We start from the raw sequence: 25033 nt of genomic DNA, 5'->3' as shown, positions 1-25033 counted from the left end.
AATTTTCTTCCTTGTTTATCTATTTTTTATGCATTCTTTCATGTATATACTTTTAGAAGAAAAATCATCTTTCTTCCCCCCAATTTTTTATACCTTTTAATTTAAGGTATTTGGACTTCACCCAAATGCAAATATAACCTACCAGACCAACCTGGCTAATGAGACATTTAGTATCATAGTGAGCATCCAGCCCAAAGACAGCAGTGCCAGAGGGGGAGAAACCCGAGAAGCAGTGGTGCAGCGTGTTGCTGATGAGATGCTGGAGAAGTTACCTCCAGATTATAACCCTCATGAGGTATGTGCTACTTTATAAAACAGATGTTTTGTGTACGCATGTATATACATTCGTGTCATATAAGTTTTATTCTGCTTCTTAAATTTAACTGGCATGTGTTTTAAAAAGCTCTTAAAATTATGTATAGGGGTTTATAAGTCTGTTTTGGTTTATTATCTAAAGTATTCCTACATCAGAAAAATATATTTCAAATGCCAAAGTACACTTAATCAGTCACCTTAACTCATTAAAGACTTCAGAAAGTTCTTGTTTTCCTTAGTAGTTTACAGAAGGAGCCAGGTGCCTCTTCCTAAAGAACTGGTTATCCTATACTGGTCACAGCATTCAATTTACCTACTCCTGTTACAACACCACCATGTTGAAGAGTGAATTTTATCACTGACCTTTTCATGCTCCAGGTTTTTTGGGGTCTGAGCAATAAGAGGTATCTTTGTCAATATTTTCTTGCATTTTTAATTAACAGTCCCATTAAATGGAAAAAGTCCAACATAGAGACTCTTGCATCAGTTTATAAGTAGGTTCTGCTGTCTTGTCAAGTGTTTCATGAGTAGTAAATGTTGAAACCCCCTCATTTCCATGATTTTATTCTTTTCAATTCTATTTTGCATTGATAGTGCCTTTTTTTCCCCCCATAGTTGTAGTTCAAGCTTGTAAAATGCTCATTATGAATTGCAACATGCTATGCATGCTTTATTTTTTCTCTGACCAGCTTAGAATGTCCACCTAAGTAACAACTAATAGTCTTGGGACCCTGGCAATACTTCCTGTCTTCCCTTCTACTATTAATCTCAGATTTAGTATGTCTTGTATAAATAGCTGCTTTTGTACTGTTATAATTCAACTTGGAACTTCTCTTTTCATTCCGCTGTTGTCAAGCTACTTATGGTCTACAACATTTTTTGGTGACGTTTCCTACCATCTATCTCCATAATGTTATTTTTCCCTCCATCCCTGCTTCCATCTCTCCTTTTGTCACTTTCTTATTGAGTGAGTCTTAATGATAGCATAGAAATAACTTTTTTGTAGAATTTGATTAAGAATGGAGTCAGTTTTCTAGTTTTCATATTATTAAATAGTGAATAAATATTAGAAATAGAAAATAAAATTAAATTTAGTAAGTGTAATAATTAATTTAATAAATGTAATATTTTTCATGTTGGATCTACAACTATCATTTACACCTTAAATTGTTCTCAGTCCTCTTCCCTTATTCTTCCAATCAGAGTAAAACTTTTTGTATGGAACTAGATTCTTCCAGTTTCATTCCGCTCCTTAATTTTTTTTTCAATTTACCATAGCAGTAAACTACTGAATGCCTGGATACCATGTATGGTTTTGCCATGTTTGTAATATGTATATTGAGCTAAGTTTTTACAATATACTTACTAAATCCTCCAAAGGACTATTTCTTCATTCCCTTGTTAAGCTGCCAACTTTTTCCTCCTGAAGAATTTGTAATACTTAGAGAACATCAATAGTACTTACTGCACTTTACATTGTAACCAGAGGGTAGTCTTAACCTCAGGTTTTACCCCTGGGAAATCTGTGCAATACCTTTTAGTAAAATGCACACACACTTGTTTAATCCAAAATTCACTTCAAAATGGTTTGAACAAATAGTTTTTCTCTGGCATTTCTTCTGTTTAATCTTAGGCTCATTCACTTTCCTTCTTGTTTTTTCACTGAGGTTATGCACACAAACCACACGTAGGGGATGCTCCCCCTTTTCAGTCACTTCATCAAGTCTTAGCTTTGGAGACCACCAGTTTTGAAGCCAGGGACTGTAGTTAAGGGCAAAGGGTCTGAAAGGTTTATTTTGGGCATTCCGTCCTTCACTCTTAGCTTGTCTCTCTCTATTTCACTGCTGTATTTTGGTATAACACATACTGTTTCATGTGACTGTATTAAAAAAATCACCACCAATTGTTTTCATTGCTCTTTCACTCTCATCATCAAGCACTATGACAAACTATTATCTTTTCTCATGACCTGCCAATCATACATGAGAGGTTTTATTTTCTTATAAGCAATCCTCATTACAATGGTGCTCAAAATTAACATTTCTTTGCTTCAGTACTATTTCTCTTACATCTTCTGTGAGCTTCAAAGAAAACTTCTTTTGCTTTAATTTGCTTGACAGCTGTCCTATGATTCAACCAAGGAGATTTGAGTATTATACTGAGGATGTGCTGTTGGATCTACTTTTTTCTTCTGTATTTCTTGAAGATACATTCTGAGTCCAGTAAGAGTGGATATCACCTCTTCTTGGGGATATCTGGTTTTCTAAGGCTCTGTGCAGCTTGATTTGTGAACTTCACTTTGATTACCTGCCTTTTTTTAGTCTGCACTACTGAGAGATGACACAGTACTTCTCCACAGAAACATCCAAAAATTATGCTTTGCTTCTGTAACATGGTAGCAATTGCAGTGCTCTGACCATCTAGAGAATATCCTCTGTCCATTGTCCAAGAGGTTTTATTGCTAATAATGTATTCCTCTGTATATCCCCTTGGCTATCTCAGCTGCTCTACAACTTCTACAGATTTTACTTTTGTAATGTTATGAAATTTGGTGCTCTTTCTTCCGGACCCTGATCTTTCAACATTTCTTTCTTCAGTCTGCTTAGTGAATTTATCCTTTGTCTCTTCCTCTACATTTTAGAACTTGTCTCATTCTCTACATCTTAGAACTTGATTTGGTCCTTACAAATTATTTCTTGGTTGTAGGGGAATTTCTCTTTTCTGCAATTAGTGACCAGTTCCATGTCTTATGTGTTGCTTATGTGCCAGGAGTGTGGCCACGTTTAGATAATAAGCAAACAAAATCTATATCAAATGTGTTTCTCATCTGAACTGGCACTCCATTATTCTGGAACCTCTTAGAAAGCATGGATATGGCTGGAGTGAGCTGTAAAGAAAGCTGAATTTTTAAACGCAGGTTTGCAAAAACTGAAAAAAACCCCATATCCAAAAGACTAAAATACCAAAATAGAAAAATAACATCATGCTCACTAACATATAACCAAGAATTTCATCAATCAGAGCTGAAAATATAGGAGAGTTTAGGTATTCTCTGAGGGAAGGAGCAACAGAGTTTGGCAGAAGCTACAATAAGGCAAATTAAATTATGCTTGCAAGTATAAGGAGTGAAATGGATTATGTAATTACTTCCTGCGATGCCTGAGAAAAAAAAAGGAATGAGATGAGTTCTGTTGTTTGTCAATTTAGGTCAACATTTGGTCATTCGGGACATTGTTATATACTAATCAGTTTAATAAATCTGAAACAAATAAACCCAGTATCCTAAATTGTAAGAGACTGAGGGAATGTGTCAGAAAAAGAGTTTATATGCATGCCTCATTGGAAAAGATCATTAGTCCTAGCACCTTGGGTTTGCTTTTAGAATAATATTGTGCTCCAGTAATGCCATGACATATTAATCTTTGAAAGCCTAGGTATAAAGACACTATCAGTAGAAAAAAGAAACAAAAACTTTTGGAAACAATGAAGGTAATTAAAATCAAATTCTCTTCAGGGAAAGTGGCAGGTGCCTTTGCTACTTTTTATCAGTTCTTGTGCCTCCCTTTAGAAAGGGTAGAGCGAATTTGCACAGGGCTACAACTCCAACAGACTGGGTTAGGGACAGATGGTACCAAAACCAATTATTTGCTGACATTCAGAGCTTTGGATTGTATTTTCTCTTGATACATTCTCTTGATACATCCAGAGAAATTTCAGGCTGTCACAGAGAGGCCTTAATTTCTCAATTATTAGCCTTCGGCAATGACTCCAGTCTCAACAACTTTCAAAACAGGGCAACCATTTTACCTCATGATATATGCTGCTTCTTTTGTTGTTGTGTTCTTGTAATGCTTCTCACCAGTCCAGTAACTTACCCAAAAGAGTAGAAACTAAACAAGTCACCTTTGCATGCTTTCTCAGCCTGTGGCTTGACTCAAGTAATGGAAAAGCAAAATAAACCTTCCTCCTGACCTAAAACTGTCCTCATTTTTCTCAGAGTAAGAATTCTGCTTTCATGACCCTTTTTGCTTCTGGGTCTCACCTCACAGGTTAGAGAGATTAGTGGTAAAATTATTAGGTCCAGTCAGTCGATGTGAGTGAAGACAGGTGCAAGAATAAATGTCAGCCTGTCACACAGAGAAGTTTACAATGAAAACGATCCTTGCATCTTGAAAAAACACCTTTCTAGGGAATAGCAAGTAGCAGCAGTTTCTTTCCTTAATATTTTTTTAGTATTGATTTAGCTGTAATTCCTCCAAGGCTATGGCTATATTAGCAAGCACTGCATGGAAATTGGAATTTGTCTGAGGACCCCTGGCCTTCATTAGATGTTTTTCTGGGGAATCTGCCTCAGTCTAACTCTAGTCTGGGCCTGTAGGCTGAACCCTTTAGTAATTGAAGTACCTTAAAGTCCCTGAGGCACACCTTTTGGCTTAGTTTAATTTGAAGCTAAGACCTTTGTGTGCCTGGAATCACAAGTTTTCAGTGCAGGTTTTTTGATACAAAAAACCCTCTAAAATAAAAAAATCAGTGTCTGAACTGAAACACTGATGTAGATGATTCTGTAATGTTTCTCTGGTTTACTTTTCAACACTATCAGATATGGTGGTCAATCCAGCTCTAGAGCTTCTTCTATTTTCTACATATTTTACTGTCTGCTTCCTTGTGTATGATGAAGGGGTCCTTGACATCCCTTGAGAAAAGCTTTGGCTTGTCCGTCTACAGAGTGATGGACTTCCCATTTCTGCTGACAAAGAATGTAGCAAGTAACTATGTCTGATTGAAAATAATAGCATTTACTGAAAACCATAGGCAGTCACTGCTGCAGTAACTTGATCAATGATCATGGCATGAGTTCAGCAACTACTTTTCTACTGATAGCCCCTATAAAGTATGTGCTGACAAAGAAACTGGCGACCTGAGGACAGTTAAGAAATATGCATAAAGAAATCTCACACAGTAGATATATGCATTGGAAAATCATGTAGACAAAGCTATTAAGATTCTGATTGTAGTAACTCCTTTCTTAAATCACATTGTTTTATGTTAGATGATAGCTGTTTGCATAATGAAAAGGGGATGTTCTAAGTGGGCTTTATGGAATTAGTATATTAATCTCAGAAAAGCTATTATGGTTAATGAGTTTAGTCTTTTGAGGGTTTTTTTTCTGAGAGTCGGTATCCATATCTCTATGTCATAATAAATACAGCATAATTTAAGACACCTGATTGCTTGATAAGAAGAATTCTAATACAAAACTAGCTAATCATACCTCAACGATCGTATTTTAAAATTAGCAGCAAGAATTCCAAAAAATGTGCTATGTTATTCCCAGTAAATCTCACCATAGATCAGGACTGATTTGTATACAATAAAATAAGAAGCATGTAATTTTTTTTCAGTTTCCAGATCTGGTTATGCTTGGTGCTCCAGAATGAGTGCTGTGAGCATATATAGGTTGGATTAGCAAATTTCTGCTTTATTGGTTGGCTCCATTTTTCAAAACATTACGGGTAATTTTGTAGGTACATAAAAGAAAATTGGAAGAATGTGTAAGTTCTGAAAATTCACTAGTTAAATTGTACAGTAGTTGTACTAGTTAAATCAGCGCAGTAATATTTTAGAATTTTTATTTCATGTCCTCTTTGTAGATTCATAAATATTAATATTTTGGAAAATAACCCCTTTAATAACATCTTTCATACAATTTTGGGGAAATCATGGGGAAAATTCGTCTTCTAAATGATCCTTAAAAGGAACACATGCTTTGTCGACTAGAAATAAAAAATGTGCTTTTTATTTAAAGGATAAAATGCATAGCCTATATTCTGTATAATTCCTTTCTTATTAGTGGCATGCACTAGACTTCTAAGTATTCTGGAAAAAAAATCAAATGTTTTTACTTTTTGTCAAGAAGCAAAATTACCAATTGTGAAATTTTCAGAAAGCAGAAGTCTTCACTGGATTTCGTATGAAATAATCAGAGTACTTCATTGTGTGGATTATCCAAAAACTTTATTTCCTCAGCTCTAGTCTTGTAAGAGCTGATTTAAGTATTTTTTTCTCTTTCACAGGCAGGACACATTAACTCAGTCTGTAAAATGTACTGTCACACTGCAAAGCATTAGCATAATTGGCTGGCACCTATTTCTTGGACATTCTGTCTGACAAACCCATGGGTCCTTGTGATTAAAATATGATGTGTAACCTTGCTGTCTCCCAAGGAGGATAGCATAGAAAGTTGAGAAAGATTATTGAGTTTGAATTTAAGTTGAAATTTAAGATTTGGAAACTGCCAAAGCATTTGCGTATTTATACTAGTGATTATAACTACTCATCCTGCTGTATGATATTCATCTTGCTGAAATTTACTATTCATGGTAATAATTAAGTCTTTAGTAATGTTTATTATTTGTATAAAATGTATAGTATGTATAATAATGCATACAATGAGATATATGAGCCATTGGCTTTCTAAAAGTGGGGAACAACTCTTGAAAGTCTGAAAAAATCAAGAATTCTGGTACTGTGTGGTGTATAGGCACCATGATTTTTGCAGGTGCAATGCCCTCTCTCATGCACTGTAGTATAGAGTGATTTTTCATACACATGGAACATGCAGTGCATGTCTGAAGCACATTCCATACATATGATATGCAAAAGCAAGACAGGGAATGCTATTACCACTGTTATTATGACATGTCCTTAACCAACACAGACAACTATTTCCATTTTGAAAATATTCTCTGTTGAATTTGAGAGAAACTGTTATCCTTAAAAACTAAAAAGGCCAAAGGCTTCTACTTGCAAAATGGTGCACATAATGGTGTAACAGATTTCTGTGACATCTGTATTATTTCTGGCAATCTTGCCTCTCCAGTAATCTATCCATGATCATCTTGTCTTATGAACAAGTCACATGCTACTTACTGAAAGTAGCAGCTTTTACATATCATTGTGCTTGTTAAGTGGAACTCCATTTGTTGCATTATTTCAGCTCAGCAGGGTAAGAAAAGGTGAGAAAGTTCGCCCAGCACAATTTGGAAATATAAGGAAGTTACCATCAAACAGTGCTTTTGTATAGCATGTGGGGTTTTTTTATTTTAAGATCTAAGACCCTGCAGCCTAACAAGGACAGAAGGAACTGCTGTGTCCCTTCAAAAAGAGGGAACTTTCCCTTCTTAGAATGATGGAGGAGCTCATTCTGGTAAGCTAATGAGTCACAGTGTGCTAAATCTTACAGTTGGCACAGGACTTGAATGGCCATCTGTTACTAAAATGTTTCTTTTCTGAAAATGTTTTTGCTTTCAAAAATTATTGCATGGGAAACAGGAGATTAGATTTTATAATCATTGCACTATTCTTTTTTAGGTGAAAGCCAGACTTCAAAAGATGGGAGCTTTTCAGCCCATAAACATTTTTCTCCGTCAAGAAGTTGACCGGATGCAAGTTGTTATATCCAGAGTTCGAACTACACTGACTGATCTCAAATTGGCTATTGATGGTAAGCTGCAATATCAAAAATTGTAATTAAGGTGCAATATTTGTTACTAGCAGTGGCTTATACCATATAACTAAATAAGTATTTCTCCTTGTTTTCTTCCTTTCTCTTTTGTTCCCTCCCTCAAACAGCTTTTCTCTTTTCTCTCTCTTTATCATATGACCACTAATTCTAGTCCTTAAAAATTTCCTGATTTTGTCTCTAAGGACACTCCACCTAAATTTATTCGGCATGCATGTGCTCCAGTATTGCAGTTTGTGTCCCTCAGCACTACTTCACTTCTGTGATTCTCTCTAGGATCCTACAGAGCTCAGAGGTCCTGAATTGCTTGATTAAGTCCACGGGTCATGTATCAGAGACATTTATGAAATTAAGCTGAGACATAATGATATGGAACAAGGTAGAAGTGTTGCTGCTAAGTAATTGAGAGACAGGGAACTCAGGAGGCAAGGTGATAAAGACTCTAATTTAAGGTGAAATTTGACATTTTTGTGAAAGTGGTTATACCAAATGGCATGTCTCTAAATGGAAGCTGAAGTGAGTGGCAGTGTCAGTCACAAGAGAGAGAGAAATAGTTCTTCTTTCAGGCATCACAGTAGGCAGGAAACAGCACACTGTATCTCTCAGAGACAGGAGTATTTGGCTGAAAGTGAGCAATGGTGAATGAAATTAAAATAAACCAAGAGTAGAAGCAACTAGAAGCAGATGGAAAATTTGATCAGAAAAGGAGTAAGGAAAAAGAAGGGATAATGATGTTGCCATCTGCTTTTTGTTTTCACTTTCAATTTTGCTCATCTGCAAGAGTTGAAATATCCAGGACGGAAAGTGTACTGTTGTTCAGCCAATTCAAGCTTCTTGAATTAACAAATTAAAATGAAATAGGAATGGGTCTATTCCACTGATAAAGCTCTCACCCAAGTCTGCTGTTCCCTAGCAGAGAGACAGAAATTATCTGAGACAGCAAACTTGTGGGGTCCTCAAAGGGAGCAGATCAGAATGCCTCAGAGTTGGTCCCTTCTGACATAGTTGATGGCATTACTGTAATCTGTCTTACTGGTGTTCTGACAATGTCTTTCATGAGGGGAGATTTTTTAAATTTGTATTTTTATTACAAAAGGATCAAAAGGGATTTTCCCCCTATCATTTTTGTGATACATTAAGACAAAAATACATGCTTCAGAAACCTCACGCCTGTAATCTGAATCTAGGGAAGAGGTTCATAAATGTGCCTTCATAAAGGCTAATAATCTTTTATTATAATAACATTATAATAAATATATAAGGTTATTATAATAACATTATAATAACATTATACTTTCATTCTGTAATTACATATGCAAAGATCAAGCTGGAAAAAACAATTGTCCTCTCTTCCTGAGCTGAAAGTTCCTTTCTATATGTGAATAGAGTCCCTTTCCAAGTAAATGAAAAGGATATTTTCAATCCAATAAAGTGTTAATCTTTCCTTGATCGTGACAGGTATATTTAAATTCTCAATATGTATAATATTCTACAGAGGGATGGACGAGTAACATAATTTATTTGCACTTCACACTCAGTTCCACAGTGGGCACAGTCCTCTGCCAGATGTTTAATCAAGTTAATGCTGTTACTTTCATGCAATTCTCTAAAACATAATTTCTTACGGACAGGCAAGTTAAATATAGTGAAAAATTGCTCTGAAAACAAAATTGGATGTATAGTTAACAATAACAATTAATGGCTTCTGGCATGTTCATGCTATATCAAGTGCATATGGCAAACTGTTAATTAGGGAATGGAAAGAACATTTAGGCACTCTACCTGTGCAAAAGGGAAAACCCCAAACTGTCTCATACTTGATTCTCTCCCAAAACTAGTCATCTGCAATCTCAGGTCATCTGAGGTGCTTAGTTTTCTTTACAAAGAAGTAAAAAAGTGTGCCTGCTCAAATAGGTCATGTAATTTTTGACATCTACCCTACTCATGTATCTGGCTCTGGCTTCATGAACCTCTTAAAGTCCCAGCACCCACTTTTAGCAGACCTATAATTTCAAATAAATTTTGTTTAATAATATAGCGTGTCTTTAGGTTGTGAAAAGAAGTCTGAATATCTGATTCTGCAGTTTGAATGTGAATGGATGGATCTTGTTATTTTGATGTTGTTCACCAAGTTGTATTTGAGGTAATGTAAAGCCCTCCTCAGGGAGAGCCCAAGTGCAGCTGAACATGAGAGATGTAGAAAGAATTTGAGATACAGTTTTGTCCTTCTATGCAGAAGGCAGATTAAGCAGATCAGCTTTTGGGAGGGGTGAGGATGCTCAGTGTGTGTCCAACATGTTTGTTGGCAAATATGCCCCAGAAGCTTGCATCTCCACCAATAAACTTTGCTGCCCAGAGGGATAGTTTTTCTGGCTCAAAATGTAGTAATTAGATTGTAGCTGCACTTTGTACTCTCACTTATGTCCCAACCATTACTTCTGCTTTAATTACTTATTGATTGCCCAGAGTTTATTTCACAGTTGGCATAATACAGTGCTTCACAATAAATCAGAGCACAGCAGTGATGGTTGTCCTCTCGAGTGCCCTAAATACAAGGCATGTTCCAGAGAAATCTTTTCAGAGACAAGGAGAAGTAAGACATGGGGTTTGCACCAAAAATGCCACATCTTAACACATTATGAGCAGCAGATCTTGAGCCCCTGTCAGAAAATGACCATTCTTCGTAAGGCAGTATCTGAGCTGTAGAGTTCGTGTGTACTGACACCCTGCCTCTGGCAATGTAGAGGCCTCTGGCACAGAATACTAATCCTCTACTCTTTATTGTAAAGTGGGTACTTCAAATCCCCTCTCCCACTAGTGAAGATGGTGTCTCTAAATGCAATTAAATTTAATGACCCATCCAGTTGTTCCTAGCCTTATAGAATTTGTTTGTATAGGGTCTTTCTGTGGGATTTTGTGGGGTTTTCTTTATTTCTTCATGCACTGAATAAGTGTGGTAAGCATTTTTATGTCTTCTCTTGGTGAAGAAAGTGAGAATAGAGGTTCTGTGGGAGTGTTTTTCATGGATGAAGTGGAGCATACTTGTAGTATCACTGAAAGTGGGTATCAAATCCTTGGCAATGGAAATAAGCACAGCTTTTCGTTTGATTTTAATCTTTATTCTTTTGAACCCACTTAAAATTGTTTAGGGGCTACTTGTGAAAGAAAAAAAAGCTTATTATGCTTAATAAGCATATGCTTATTAAGCTTAATAAAATGCTTAAAAACTCATATCTAGGTTCTACTTTGGTCATAAAACTGCATCCACTTGGTTCTGGTTTCTGGTACCTTAAAGATTTATGTTTTCAAACTAATCCTTGGGAATTGCCTAAATTGCCTGCTCCATGAACAACTGAAGAACATCTGAGAAACCTTTTCATGTCATATATGTGCCACACGATCACAGAACTCCCACTGCTATTTGTACAGTATTTGCAGAGTTAGAAGTCCTTTCCTGACAACAGCTCAGTTCTATGGCAATGCAGTTTTACACGTTATAGAAGTAGTATAGGATTTTTATGTCATCTATACAAGCTCGTGTGTGAAACCCAAGGTAAAGATTCACCATTTTTTTTTTCTAACTCAGAATACCATGAAGTTGAAAGTAGCATTTTTATCATGATGCTGCAAGGAGTTTCTGTTCGTTGTGTGTAGCACCTTATAAGAGGGATAGAAATGAAGTCCAAAAGAGTCAAAAGACATAGCTGGCAATTTATTTTAATCTACATGGTGAAAAAGTGAAGCTCAGGAAACTAGTCTTGCCAGAATTCACAGAAAGGTAATTTCCCATGAAAGGAAAAAGTATGGACTCATTCCCCCTGTCTGGCTGAGTTCTATTTTGACTTGTAATGGTCTAAGACTGCTAACACTAACACGGTTTTAGTTTGACTTGCTGACAGTGTTAATGGAATTTTGGGCTGAAAGATCTTGGGCTCTTGCCTTACGGAGTTCTACAGTGTGTGTGTTTGTGTGTGTGTGTGTGAGTGAGAGAGAGAGAGAGGCTTGTAGGGATCATCACTTTTGGATGAGGATTTTATTTGAAAATATTAAGAGTGCACAGTGTAGACATCAATGGAATGTAACAATGGGGAGATCGTTTGAGGAAGGAAGGGGATGAATCTAGGGTGTCTTGTGGTGTAGTTGCTCTTGGCTCAGCAGCTCTCATCCATTATTTACTTCTCATCATGATAAGAATGCCAGAATGCCTCCTGTTGTCTTTCACAGTGTGGTACATCATTTCTGAACTTCTTAATAGGTGTTACATATGGTTGCCATGATGCTGGCCAGGACAACTGTTTAGAAACACACACTGCACATTAAAGACAAACTGCAGAAATGGAGTTTATCTGCCTGTCATATTGCTCTAGCTCAGAGTAGTGATTTGTATTACTTTTCTTGTAGAGTTGTGCGTGGATTTTGATCTTCAAATTACTGCTTTAAACTCTTTATTTTCACTCTGTTGATGGAAAGGACTCTTCAGCCAAGAGAATTTAGTACTGGAGGTGGTACATTTTCATAATAATTTGCAAGGTTACTTTTCAATTGCCGTCTTTCTGACTGAATGATTTAGCTATTGAAGAGAACCTAGGATTTTTGTGCTCTTCTATATGAAAAATTGCATGCTACTCAAGTTTCTTAGTCCCTCTCATCTATCCTGACTTGAAGAAATAAATCAAAGGATTCAGCACCAAAAAAAGAAAGGTGGGAAACAAAGAGAAAACAGAGCAGGGCAAAGGTTAGATGCAGTTGGAGAGAATACCAGTCTACAAGTAAAACAGGGAGAGAGTGATGTGCATTGCAGGTCATGGCTGCCTGCTTTACTCTCCCTCTTCTAGAGCTGGAGCAAAAGAGAGTGACAAACTGTTGAGGGGCCTTGGGATTAAAACAGTGTGGTGGAGTTAAATGAGCTTCTGAGAACTTCCTGGGAATTACTTCCAAAAGCTGAAGTGCCCAAGTACTGCAAGTGGAGAAAGAGGAAAATACACAAAGAACTGCCTGAAGCAAAGAAGTCGACTTCTATCAGCACAGCAGTGGTGGTCACAGAGCTGGCAGAACCATACTAAAGCTTGTGAAAAAAATTAATTAAGTTTTAGGTATAGGAAAACATACATTAGCTTTTATACCGTGTGTATTTGGGTGGAATAATTTAAAAAGCTTTGGAGAGAAAACAGGCAAGTGTTAGCTGTTGCCATAAGGCAGAAAGAGAAGAAAATTTTGGAAGTTATAAACAAGTTGATATTTTCTTTTCAATATGTTCAGCAGAGAAGAGGGAGCTGGAGCTTGGTGGTGGAGGCAAGGTGTGACTGCTTCAAGAACAAAGTGGGTTCTTTGGGAGGTAAACTTGAGTGAGGATTAAAGGCTGAAAAGGTCAGCTTCTGGGGTTGCAGCTGGGACAGTCAATAATGGATTGATGCTTTCACGGAGATTTTTTCTCTATCTACTGTTCAGGCTAGCTTAACAGACACAGTGTCTAGTAAATATTGTCCTCCAGGACTAGTCTCCAATTTTATTATAATGATATCAGCTTTTGGCAAACTGTACTTGATGGAGATGTAGCTTTTTCTCGTCTCATTTATATCCTACATAATTATTCTTGTTATTTTTGATTTACATCTGTGCCTGTGGGAAGAGAATCGGTCAGTGGACCAAAGCTTTTTTTGGTTCATGCTGGAATTTAAGACCCTTCCTTTGTTCCTAACTTTAGCTACTTGTTTGAATGAGCTGTGCAAGTTTCCTACTCCAGATAGACACTTTCATAAATGTGAAATTCAAAACAGATCCAAATTTTACAAATTCCACAGTTTTCAGATTCAGTTTGTGGGAGGTGTGATAGTGAAAAGGGTCAACTCTGAGAAATAATACAAGCTCCTGATGTAGTCTATTCAAAGCATTATATCTATTGAATTAATAGATATAGATCTATTTTATCCAGACCACTTCAATTATTTAATTATTTAATATTTACTTTAATTATCAATAAAAACTAGTTATTCTCAGAACTGAGAAGCTTTATTTGGGTTATTCACCACTCAGCAACAGAAAGATTTAGATGTGGTTTAGAAGGGAGATGGTAAAATGTAGGGCAATCAAAAAGGGGAAGCCTAATTTCCAAACTGTGCACACTGTGCAAACAGTATGGTTATAGTAGATATTAATTTTGAAGTATGGAAATGCCCTCTTGTCTTTAACTGACCTGACCCTTCATCAGTCATTTTTGGATGGCCTTTATTTCATTCAAGAAAGATAATATCCTAGAGTAACTCTCAAAATAACGAAGTTATAAACAGTTGGCCTGTCTGATTCATGGAACACTCAAGCCTGTCATGTTAAGTTCACAGGACATTCAGTCTCTTCATATAGTACAGTGTTCAGAGGTTCTCAGAAGTTAAATATGAGAAGCCTATGGTATGTACTACTCATTTAATTTATCAAAGACGGTTTTTCAAACACCTGTATCACTTTCATCCAGAAAGATAGCATGATTTTTCTCCTATGGTACTGATTTTATTTCTGACAATTATTTTATTTTGTTAGTTATTTTTTATTTTTATCAGAGTATTTTGGCTGCAGGAATGCATCCCAACACCCACAGATGCCATTTAGTGCTGAAATTCAAGCATGGTATGCCTACTGCCAGAGATGACACCCACTCACTAGGAATATTTATGCAGATATATGGGCACGGCCTGAGCTGTGAACATACCTCATCCTCAAGAACACTCTGGCTTAACATTCTCAACAGCTGCTCTGAGTCATAGCAGGCAGACTTCCTAAGGGCTTTCACAATGCTTCGGGGCAGAGATTGGTTGTTATCTCCCTATTTGAAAAGCTCCAGCCTGCCCAGAAGAATAGAGAAAGAAAGGAGAAAGTTGAATGTATCAGCCTGAAAACAAGGAATAACCAGGGGTGAAAGAGTTCTTTCTTTCTCAGTTCAGTGGTAGTGATCCCCAGGGCTAAACCAGGATGCTCCTCACTTGTTTTGTGCCCCCAGTGCAGTTGCTCTGAAGTTGAAACCAACATTCACTGCAAGACTTTTCCCCTCACTTTTTCTGTCTCTATAAGGTGAATAAAGTGTACGGTGTAATACAATGTTTTTCTAAGCAAAGTGGAGATGACAGGGAGTGGCTTCTTTTTTAAATGTTGGCTCTCTTGGTTAGACATAGAGAAGATTAATACCCAAAGGGAAGGTTTGTTAACTGTGTTACAGAAGTCTCTTAGCTACCCTAGAATGTGATTCTGAGTCTGACTACAAAGCAATTGCAGAGAATGCAGGATAGTCAGTATTTTTTAATATTTACTGTTTTGTAAAAGTTAATGATTTTCTCAAGGAATTTGTTACACAAGAAGAGGTGTATATAAATGAAAACGGATTGCTCATTATCTGCTAGAAGAAATCAAGGCCTATTTAGAATTTATATATTGTAGAAAGCACTAAATTTGCACACTTTACTATAGGAGTGTTTAGGTTGTAATGCTGTATTCTTCAAAATTAAGCTGTGTGTTGGGTTTCTGGATACTCTTTTCCTTCCCTTCAACTGAAGCCCTGTTAACCTCAGTAGAAGGAAGGGATTTGAAATGCTTTCTTTTTACAGGTGTCATCTTCTTATGGGTATGTTTGCATGGATCATTGCAGTTTTTGTTTGCAGTCACCCAGACCACTTCCCTTTTCTTTACATGTTCTGTGGTGGTAGCCACTTAATTCTGTCTGGTATCTCATGTTGTCCTTGTGGCAATTACAGCAGCTGTGTGTGTGATGGCACACTGAATTTTGGTTTTATATGAATATTTAATCAAAGCTGGGGTACCAGTCTAGTTTCTATAGGAGAATAATAGAAACAATCTCTGGAACAGAGAAGACATCCTAAGGAATGGCCATGTGCCAGATTTCAGTACCATTGAGAGTACATAAGGTGTAGGAACTTCTAGCACATGGAATGGTGAATGTCCCTGAAAAATCACTGTCTTAGTAAACGCCAACATTTTAGTGGAGAGAACAGCACTATGCGTGGAATTCATGAGTATGCATTGCCAAAAAAAAAAAAAATCTTGCCTCCAGCTTTATTCTACCTACTGCTTTTCCACTGAGAATCTTGATAATGGAAATGTACAAAGTTGTCATTAATAACAGTGAATTTCATGAATATAATCACTGGCAGTACATGCTTAGGATATAGATGAGTTACACAGTGTTTCTCTATCATTGATCATGCACGTAAGATCCATTAAAATTTGTAAAAAAGTTTTCAATGATTAATCGCATTCCAGACACTCTGTGAATATAATGAATATAAATAATGTGTATGAGGGAGAAGTTGTTTAAGAAACATATCTTTGTTTCTGATCAAAACAACAGAAGAAATATCTTATCATTTATCTTATCGCCTTTAGCTTTGAATCAAGTCTTATAATTTTGAACAAATTAACTGCAAACTGATAAGACTGCAGTGCTACAGGTGTGCAATTAAGGCACAACAAAAGAGGGTTTATTAGACTCAGAATGTCATTTGGAAGTTATAATTGCCTTTGCAAGCTAGGGGAAAGTTCATTCTGAACATTTACTTATCTTCCAGGAACCATAATTATGTCAGAAGAATTGCAAGATGCTTTAGATAATATTTATGATGCTAGAATTCCAAAACTGTGGTTTAGAATTTCCTGGGAGTCAACTACTTTAGGATTTTGGTTTACTGAGCTTCTTGAGCGAAACCAGCAGTTCAGCAGCTGGCTGCAGGATGGCCGTCCAAATCAGTTCTGGATGACAGGATTCTTTAATCCACAGGTAAGATTGCCATGTTGACCTTTATAATGTCTGAGTAACAGTTAAATTAGACCTTGGGGGAACTTCAAGTTGACTTAATATTGACTATATGAAGTAGAATCTATATGAATTTTTTAGCATAAATACAGGATAAAACATCTTCAGTATCTACTGAAAAAAATTTTGCTAGAACAAAATAATGCTCCTGAAATAATGAAATACATCTTTTAGCTGCTTTAATTATGGTGAGAAAAATGGGTAAGTGCATACTTTTACATTTCAACTTAATCTTCCTTTTTTTACCTCTTCTGTTACAGTAATCTGTTTTTTTATTTTTTGCATGAAAATCCCTCTGAGTACAAAACAAGGTAAGTTCCAGAACTTTGACATAGGAAGAAGAGATTTGGACTTGGTTCTCAATCCTTGCAAATCAGTTCCTTGAAACGGAAGGTTTGTTATTCATACCACCCCAGAACTGTGCCAGACATGGTCTGCAGAGACATATAAAAATACAGCCTCTCGTCTGCACAATCTAAAATAAAAACCTGGCATGAAATGAAACACAGAAAAGGGAACAGCTGAGAGCAGAGTTAAAAGAAGTAAAGTATACATACCTAGATGATGTGTAGTTTCTTTGCAGAGCTATCCACATTCATTAAAGCTTTTTATGATTCACAGATGTTTGTGGGAAGTGTGAGTTGTGGAAATGAGTCATTGTGAGAGTATCCAGCTAACAGGTTTCTATGAAGCCTTAGGAAAGAGCTATTTTAAAGATCTATTTTAATCTCAGTACTTGTTAGCAATGCAAAAGCTAGCTTAAACAGCTGCCTAGAATAGAGAAAGCAACAGTGGCAAATATTCTCTAGGACTACTGCTGGGAAATATCCGTCTATCATCTGTCCTGTGTGTGTCAGCTGTCTGCCGGTACAACTTTATAGCATGGAAGGGGGCTCACAGAATGCCTGAGAAAAGGGTTCTCAAGTGTGAGGGAGAAGAGTAGTTCTAATAAAATGATTTTGCTTCCACGCCTGGTTTGCTAACAACATGCTGATAGCAGCATTCTCAAATACTTCAAAGTAACTTTTGCAATGATCAGGCTGGAAGCAACGCTAACAGCCTTTTGGCTATGTTTGGTGTTTGCTTCTGCACTAGAGATGAGCAAGAGCTGATAGAGATTTTGTACTGGACATTTCAGATGGGTTTTTTGTGCTCTGGGGTTGTGTCAGTTCTGAAATTTTGCCAGCCAAATTGGGCATCCTATATTTTTTTGGATCTAAATAGCTGGATTTCTGAAAAGAGCTGCCAAATAATCAGTGTAAAATGTCCCCAAACAAAATGTGATTTAATAGACCATAGTAAATGAGAAAGCCTCTAGAAATACAAAAATTACACACTTCATAACCCCTAGTTCTTAAAGTCCCTAAATACATTGTATGCAGAGATTTAAAAATTTATTTGTGCTGACAATCACAAGCTTAAGAATCAGATGGTTATTGTTGTAGTCACCATTTTCTGTAACCTAGGCTGTGGGAGTGGCTCATTCTAAAAGCAATTCACCTGAGCAAAGACTGATTTTCTATTTAATTAGCTATTATTTTGTTAATAGTTATACTGCTGTGTTTAAAATCAGTACTTCATGTGTTAAGAAAATTGATTTTTGTCTTCTCAAACAAGCTGAGGTGATGAGGTGTTAGTGCTGCAGTTCTAATGGCTCGTTTGTAATACCTGAGAAGTTGTCAGAAAAATCCTTTCATTTGTGAGATGAAATGCAGCTCCTAAATCATTTGCCTACTTGCATATATCTCACTGTTTGCTTCACAGTCAATGGATAAATGCCATGGATAACACAAGGCAATAAAGTAGATTTATAGCACTGGGAAAACTAGGCCTTCTGGCAATAAAAAATAATATAGGACCAGACTCTGTCTTCTCTTGGACTGTTTATACTCCAGAATAAATTCAGTAATTTCACAGAAGTTAATCTTTATTTTTAGTGATACAAATGTCGTCTGGCTCAGACTTATGTGTAAAAGAAACCTGATTCCCCATGTGTGTCTGCATTGGGCCAAGATAACTGGGGTGAAAAAAAACAAGAAATGCCATGCATTTTCCTTCCTCCTGGAAGTTACTGGATTTTTTTGTCAAACAATTAACATTAGGCATTTCTCATTTCTACCTCCCAGTTTCTATTTAGTGGCTGACACTGTTTTATAGTTTCCTTGTTTGCATCTCTGTATCCAGCTCCTGTCACTTGTCCTATATATAGAACTCAAGCACTGTGAGGCAAAACTGTCTTTCTGGTTGTGTAGTTCTCATCATAATGAACCCTCAACCTACTTCTATGACCCTTAGATGCCAAAGTAATGTTAATACTAATCAGAATAGGAAATACAATCTCTCCATTCCTCAGTGTCCACTTTGTTCTAGCAAAACTGCCATAATCTGGTCAGCGATTATGCCTCAAAGTGTCAAACAAGGCACCTCCAAAGTAAGGTAAAGGAGAATATAATTCTGAGAGCAATGAACTTAACTGATTTTCATGGTTTTTTGTAATAGCTTCCATGTGTGCCTTCTTTTCCCTCACTAGAAGGTTCAGTGTTAGTTCACATGAGTTGTTAAAAGGCAAAAGGGGCAAAGCTTTAGCACTCTTCAGTGAGCTGGACAGGGAGAAATTCAGGAAAAGGCAAACACGCTTATACAAGAAAAATAGCAAAACTCTAACCAATCAACCAACCAACCAACCAAAACCAACCAAGCAAAAAAAAAAAGCAAAAAACCAAACCCCAAGGATTACCGGAAGTTGAAACAGATGTCATGGAAAGTGGGTCATTATGTCCCTGACAGAGGATTTTGGGATAAGCCAAAGCCTCAGCTCTACAGTGGTATCTCAAGCCACTTGGTTCTGTCTTGCCCTTTGTTGCCCTTGCCATTCACCCACTCTGGGACACCCAGCTGGGCCTCCAGCTCACAGCTGCAGCCTTCAAAAGCTGTCTAGGATTCATTCAAATGAGCAGATAAGCATGAAAAGTCCCACTGCAGAAAGTGTATAGATCCTGCTATCTCCGTAGGAATAATCGGCTATCTAAACCTTATCCCTGAAGACAACTCACAGCTTGGAGCTTACTTTTATTCCAGTGTTTCCATGGTGCCTTTGAACTGATTCCCTTAATACAGTCATGGCTCTGTCCTCTTCAGGCTCTTCTTTCTTTAATATTTCAGTTTATCTGGGATCCAGTAGCCCTCTGGGGCCTTATGGCAGTGAACACTTCATGTATTTTAAACTATTGGTTCTAGTATGGTTCTGCAAATTAAAATTCCACAAATTACTGCAAGGATTCTGCTTTCATTTAATGGCATTTCTGATAGAAGAATTTGGCCTTTAATCCTGTCTCCCTCAGCTATACGCTGGAGTTCTCATCTACTTCAAACGCAATTACAATTATCTGTGCTATCACAAAGCTTCTTTAAAACACTTGTCCTGGGGTCTCTGGTGTTATATTAATGAGAAGCTACCAGTGTAAGTTAACAGAAACATCTGAGTTCATGAAAGTCATCTTATGTTCTCATAACTTAAAGGGTGTTGCATGGTTACCAAGGGCTTGGAGCACCCCAGTCCTATCAGCCAGAGACTTGCCCCTGTGTTCAGGAGACCATATGCTGATTTTCCCACATCTGACTTCTTTCCATACATTTGGTCCTAATGGTAGCTCAACAAAACATCTCACTCTGTGAATATTGAAGAAAAACAACAACAACAAAAAATAATTCTTTCGTTCAATTCCCTCATTCCCATTCTAATTTTTTCCTTCCTAGTTGCGCTGTTTGCTCACTGATTCCCATCTTTATGTGTTCCTCATGTGGCTCCCCATCCCCCCTTCTCTTGTCTCCAGATGCTTTAGTTCCCTGTTCTGAAATATGTAGGGAAATGTACTCTTTCCCAGGTGTCCTTTTCATTGCTCTTGCATATTCAGTTTTGTGTTTTATTAATTCACCTCCTTGCTACACAAATGGGTTTCCACAAGGTAAAATAAGATGCACATCTACAGCATGATCACTGGAACAGCAAAGAAGTCTGCCCTCCCCTCTCTACGGACTAAGGCACTTCCCATGTGCTCAACTGTGCATTCCCATGGACAGCTGTATCAATGAAGCAAACCAGCATCTTCAGCCTGCCTTGTCTTTTGGTAGCTTATACCAATGTCATGAGATTGTAGCTCTCTAGAACAGAGTTAGGTTTATTTTGTGCTGCTGGAGTGCTTTGGGTTTAGCTTGCTGTTGTCTAGAGAACTATGTTATTGTAGTATATAAAGAACTCACTGAGAGAAGTGTCAGAGGCAGTATTTAATGCTATGATTCCAGCTGTTACTTCCTTTGTGTTCTGTAAAATGCTTATTTGTTGACTGAAAAGAATTCTTTACAATGTTAGTATAAGAAAAGATGAATAATATAGCCAACGTTAGAGAAATTAGAAATTACCTGTGTTTGGAATTTCTCAAAACACACTAATATGGCAGCCTTATAAACATGTGGTTGGTTGTAAAAGAGGTATGAGGGGTGAGTTATAGAGGCACTTCTGATATATGAAATAAGCCAACTTGGGGGCTTCTTAACACCAACATGTACACACCAATTATGTATGGATGCATGGTACTGGGGAAGTATAGGAAAACATTGGATTTACACGACTGAATTTGCTTTATATGTACATTAAATCCTATGGGATGAGCTTTTATACAGCTGGTGTCATTACATAGGAAAAAAAAGCTGGAAATGGTTTAAGTCCAAGACTTTTTAAAAAATCCTCCATGTCATATTCCTGTGTGTCTCCTTAGGGATTCCTAACGGCCATGAGGCAAGAGACAACTCGCATGAATTTAGCTAAAGGGTGGGAACTGGACAGTGTTGTTTTATGCAGTGAAGTGACCAAGATGATGAAAGAAGATGTTGTTGGCCCTCCTCCTGCTGACATTGGTGGGGTTTACATACATGGCCTGTTCCTTGAAGGAGCAGGGTGGGACCGCAGGAACAGCAAGCTGGTGGAGTCAGCACCAAAGGTAAGGATCGAGTGAGCATAGCAGGCTGTGGCACAATGCTCTGGGAACACCAGGAAGTATGCTGAGTTCCTGCAGCAGTGGTTTCACAACAGGTTTTAAGAGGGTAACCAACACTAGTGGTGCTGGGAAGAGAACAGACTCTTTACCTACCAGAAGTGAACAAAAAAGCTTCTGTCAGAAAATGAATTTAGGATGTACAGCACTGCAGCAGACCAGATGCTGGCCTTCTTGGCTTCAGGGGCCCTAGCAGCACAGTTTTGTTTGAATAAAATAGTGCAACCCATAGTCAGTCTTTTTTTGACTGACCAAGGGGGACCTTATCAAAGCTTCCAAAGCTCTGGGCTAGGTTTGATATGGAGGTCATAGTTTGGTTGACTAGAAATCCCTAGTGTTTGTTTTTTAATATGAGAAGAGTATTAGTTCTGGGCTTATGCTCAGTTATCCATGCATTGAGTTACGTTTCACTGATGTGACTAAGCAGATTTAAAATCTAGCTATGGAGTAATGATTAGATGCTCTAGTCACAGTCCAGGGAAAATTGTCATTGTCTGCACTGGTACACTTTTTCCAAGCCAGTGCTAACTGTCCTGGAATCGGAACTGAGGTAATTCCTGTCCATAGGTAAAACACTTCTGTGTCTGACTGAGAGAAAAGTTTTCCAAATCAAACCTTGCCAACTGTAACTTCTGTTGCCTGGTTTGTCAAAAGACCCCTTCAAACATGGAGTTTACTCAAGTGCAGTGGAGTGTTCAGCAGGGCTTCATGTTGCTCTTGGATCTGGGTCTGTTTTATCTATCCCCTGACAATGAATATTTTATCTTGGTGGAAGACCTGAAGGGATCTAGTTTGGATAAACACTCAAGAAACACCTTGAATGTTAGAAGTTCCATTGTCAGCAGTGCAGAGTTAACAAGGAGGGTTGCTAGTTGCAGCTTGGTTTTTGTAGCTACAGTCTTGCCATTCAGGAAAAAGGAGGTGGGGAAAGAATGGGAAGCATCAGTGAAAGGAGCAAAGGAAGGGAAAAAAGACAATGGTTCTGTCCCTCCTAGAACCACCCTGACATTTTTCTATCTACCTCCACAGCATGCAGTTTTCCAGGTTTCTACTTTTCTACTTTCCTTTCCTTCCAACAGGCTTCCTGATGGCTGTTGTCCCTGAGCTGCCACAGGCTTAAAGTTAGTGTCAACACAGTAGGAAGTGTAGGACTTATATTCTCACATGCACCTCTGCTGAGGTGCTGGTGCTTTTGCTGAAGGCCATCACTGAATCTAGTTTTAGTGTTCAGAACTCAGACACCCTATCCTGCTTCTCTAATGCTGAGCCCTGTGTGTCTTTTAACATGCTCAGGTGCTGTTCACAAGCCTTCCTGTAGTGCACGTGTACGCTGTTAGCACGACAGCACTGAATGACACAAGGAAGCAGCACGGACACGTATACTCCTGCCCTGTCTACAAAAAGCCTCAGAGAACAGACCTGACATACATCTTCTCTTTGCATCTGAAAACAGTGCAGAATCCTGATCACTGGACTTTGAGGGGGGTTGCGCTGCTCTGCAGTTCGAAGTAAGGACAGACAGCTATGAAAAAAAGAACCACCAAGTAGGATTGAGCTGCAGCCAGTATTGCATTGCTGTTCTTAAAGTGGTGGCTACCTTCTCACAGGGGATCAGGAATTGGCAGGTGATACATAGAGATTACATTAGTTGCACATAGATCAACTTACTCTGTTCACAGCAAAAATACTAAATTTATTTATCCTGGGAATATCAGAGGGAAAACAGCTGCAGGTGTAAATTTGACAACTCTTATAAAACAAGTGAGAATATAATCAACTAACTTGCTCATCATGGAAGCACTACATAAAAAGGCTTATGATAGTGACAACTAGTCTGACATCTTATGGTGGTTCTTTTGTAGATGTTCTCTTTCTTCTTAATGCAAGAATTTTTCATAATATAATATAATTATTTGTAAATTCAACTTTGTAGTTAAAATCTTATCATCCATAGCATTATTAAAGCTGTAATGACAAGATAATTATATGCTTGGTAAAGTTTTATGTTTATCTGCATATATTCCAATGTACAGTTCCTTTTATTTTGCATTTCTAAACTTGCTGGGTGGTTTTACTAATGGCTGTGACCATTTTTTGAACAATCACTTTTTAATGTAAACAATCAGAGAAACAGGAGTGTTTACCTTTGCACAAGAAGTGCCTTTTGTACCTATTAACTCATTTCAAAATCTATGTCCACTTATAAGGAAGGTGTACACACCCCCCATTATTAGCAGGAAGAAAGGTTTTAAAGTTTTCTTAGAGTAAACATATATGAACACAATTTTGGCTCTATTAGTACTCGTTCCATTTGCATTAGTGCCTTAATCCTGCCAACTCAAACCTCTTAACTGCTGTTTGTTCTGTATTTTGCATCAATTTAGTTAAGAAAAGGAAGACAAAACACAGGCCATACTTCACCTGAAATGGTTGAAGTATTTTAGTGTTAACCACTACTGCTGTCTACCCTGTAACTGAAGGATGATTGATACTTCTCTTTTAATAGACAGATGGCTATTGGCAGAAAATGTGTTTATCTTCTTTCACTTGCACAAATTCAAAGCAAAAGAAATTGTTGTTGGATGATATGAAAGAAGGACTTGCAGTCAGGACTTTGTTAATATTTTTTTTTCTCCTTGCAAACACTTTTAATTTTTGCATAGCAAGTGTCTAAGAAAGTAGCTCATCCCTTTGCATAGCCAGTTTTACTTTGCAGTTAGCAATTGCAAGGCTCATTCCATGAGGAAGTTTGATATTCACACTCACACCCACAACAGAGTGCCAGCTTTCTTCTTGGAAAACAGAGCAGACAGGGTCAGGGTCCCTTCTTTCCACTGAGCTAGAAGCAACAGTGCCGGCAAGATTATCTTTATAAGTGAAACCAACTGTTCAAAAATATACACCAGACCTCCCTGCAGTGCAGCTGCACATCAACAAATTTCATTGAGAATTTTCTTTCTGAGAAGGCTGAAAGTTTTTGGCTTCATGATCATTGATCTTGGAAATTATGAAAAAGATGGTGGAGACTTCAAGCAGCAAAGGTCTGTGCTGTTCCATGGAAATTGAGGTAGCAAACCATAGTGTTTTCTCCCTCCCCTACCTTTATGAGGGGATATGGAGTAATTTAACTTTGATCTCTTGGTACATGTAAAAGTCAGGTCAGTAACAGTGATAGTAATTTAAAACAAAAAATGTACATTGAAATACTTTGCACACCTGAAGAGCTCACTGCTTGCTATGAAACAAATCATCCTCTGAACAACTGAAGCTAGAAGTAAACATTTAAAAAATATGTATTTGATAGAGGTTATATCTGGTCCTACATGATAT

General features: G+C 37.5%; 1 protein-coding gene across 1 annotated transcript in view; it reads left to right on the top strand.

The window, feature by feature from the left end:
- Positions 1 to 23215, top strand: part of LOC310906945 (dynein axonemal heavy chain 5-like) — a gene marked incomplete at both ends in the record, with an annotated part of 154876 nt that extends 131661 nt beyond the window's left edge. The window contains 5 exons of the mRNA XM_083856673.1: positions 107 to 295; positions 7687 to 7819; positions 16408 to 16616; positions 21428 to 21649; positions 22997 to 23215. Of these exons, the coding sequence (XP_083712799.1) occupies positions 107 to 295; positions 7687 to 7819; positions 16408 to 16616; positions 21428 to 21649; positions 22997 to 23215 (972 nt within the window). The remainder of the gene's footprint in view (positions 1 to 106; positions 296 to 7686; positions 7820 to 16407; positions 16617 to 21427; positions 21650 to 22996) is intronic.
- Positions 23216 to 25033: the final 1818 nt, after the last annotated feature.

This window comes from Zosterops lateralis (genome assembly GCF_965231275.1).
Source record: "Zosterops lateralis genome assembly, chromosome: 1".
Lineage (NCBI taxonomy): Eukaryota > Metazoa > Chordata > Aves > Passeriformes > Zosteropidae > Zosterops > Zosterops lateralis.
The sequence above is the reverse complement of the archived record's forward strand: the minus strand, read 5'-3'. Positions and strand labels throughout refer to the sequence as shown.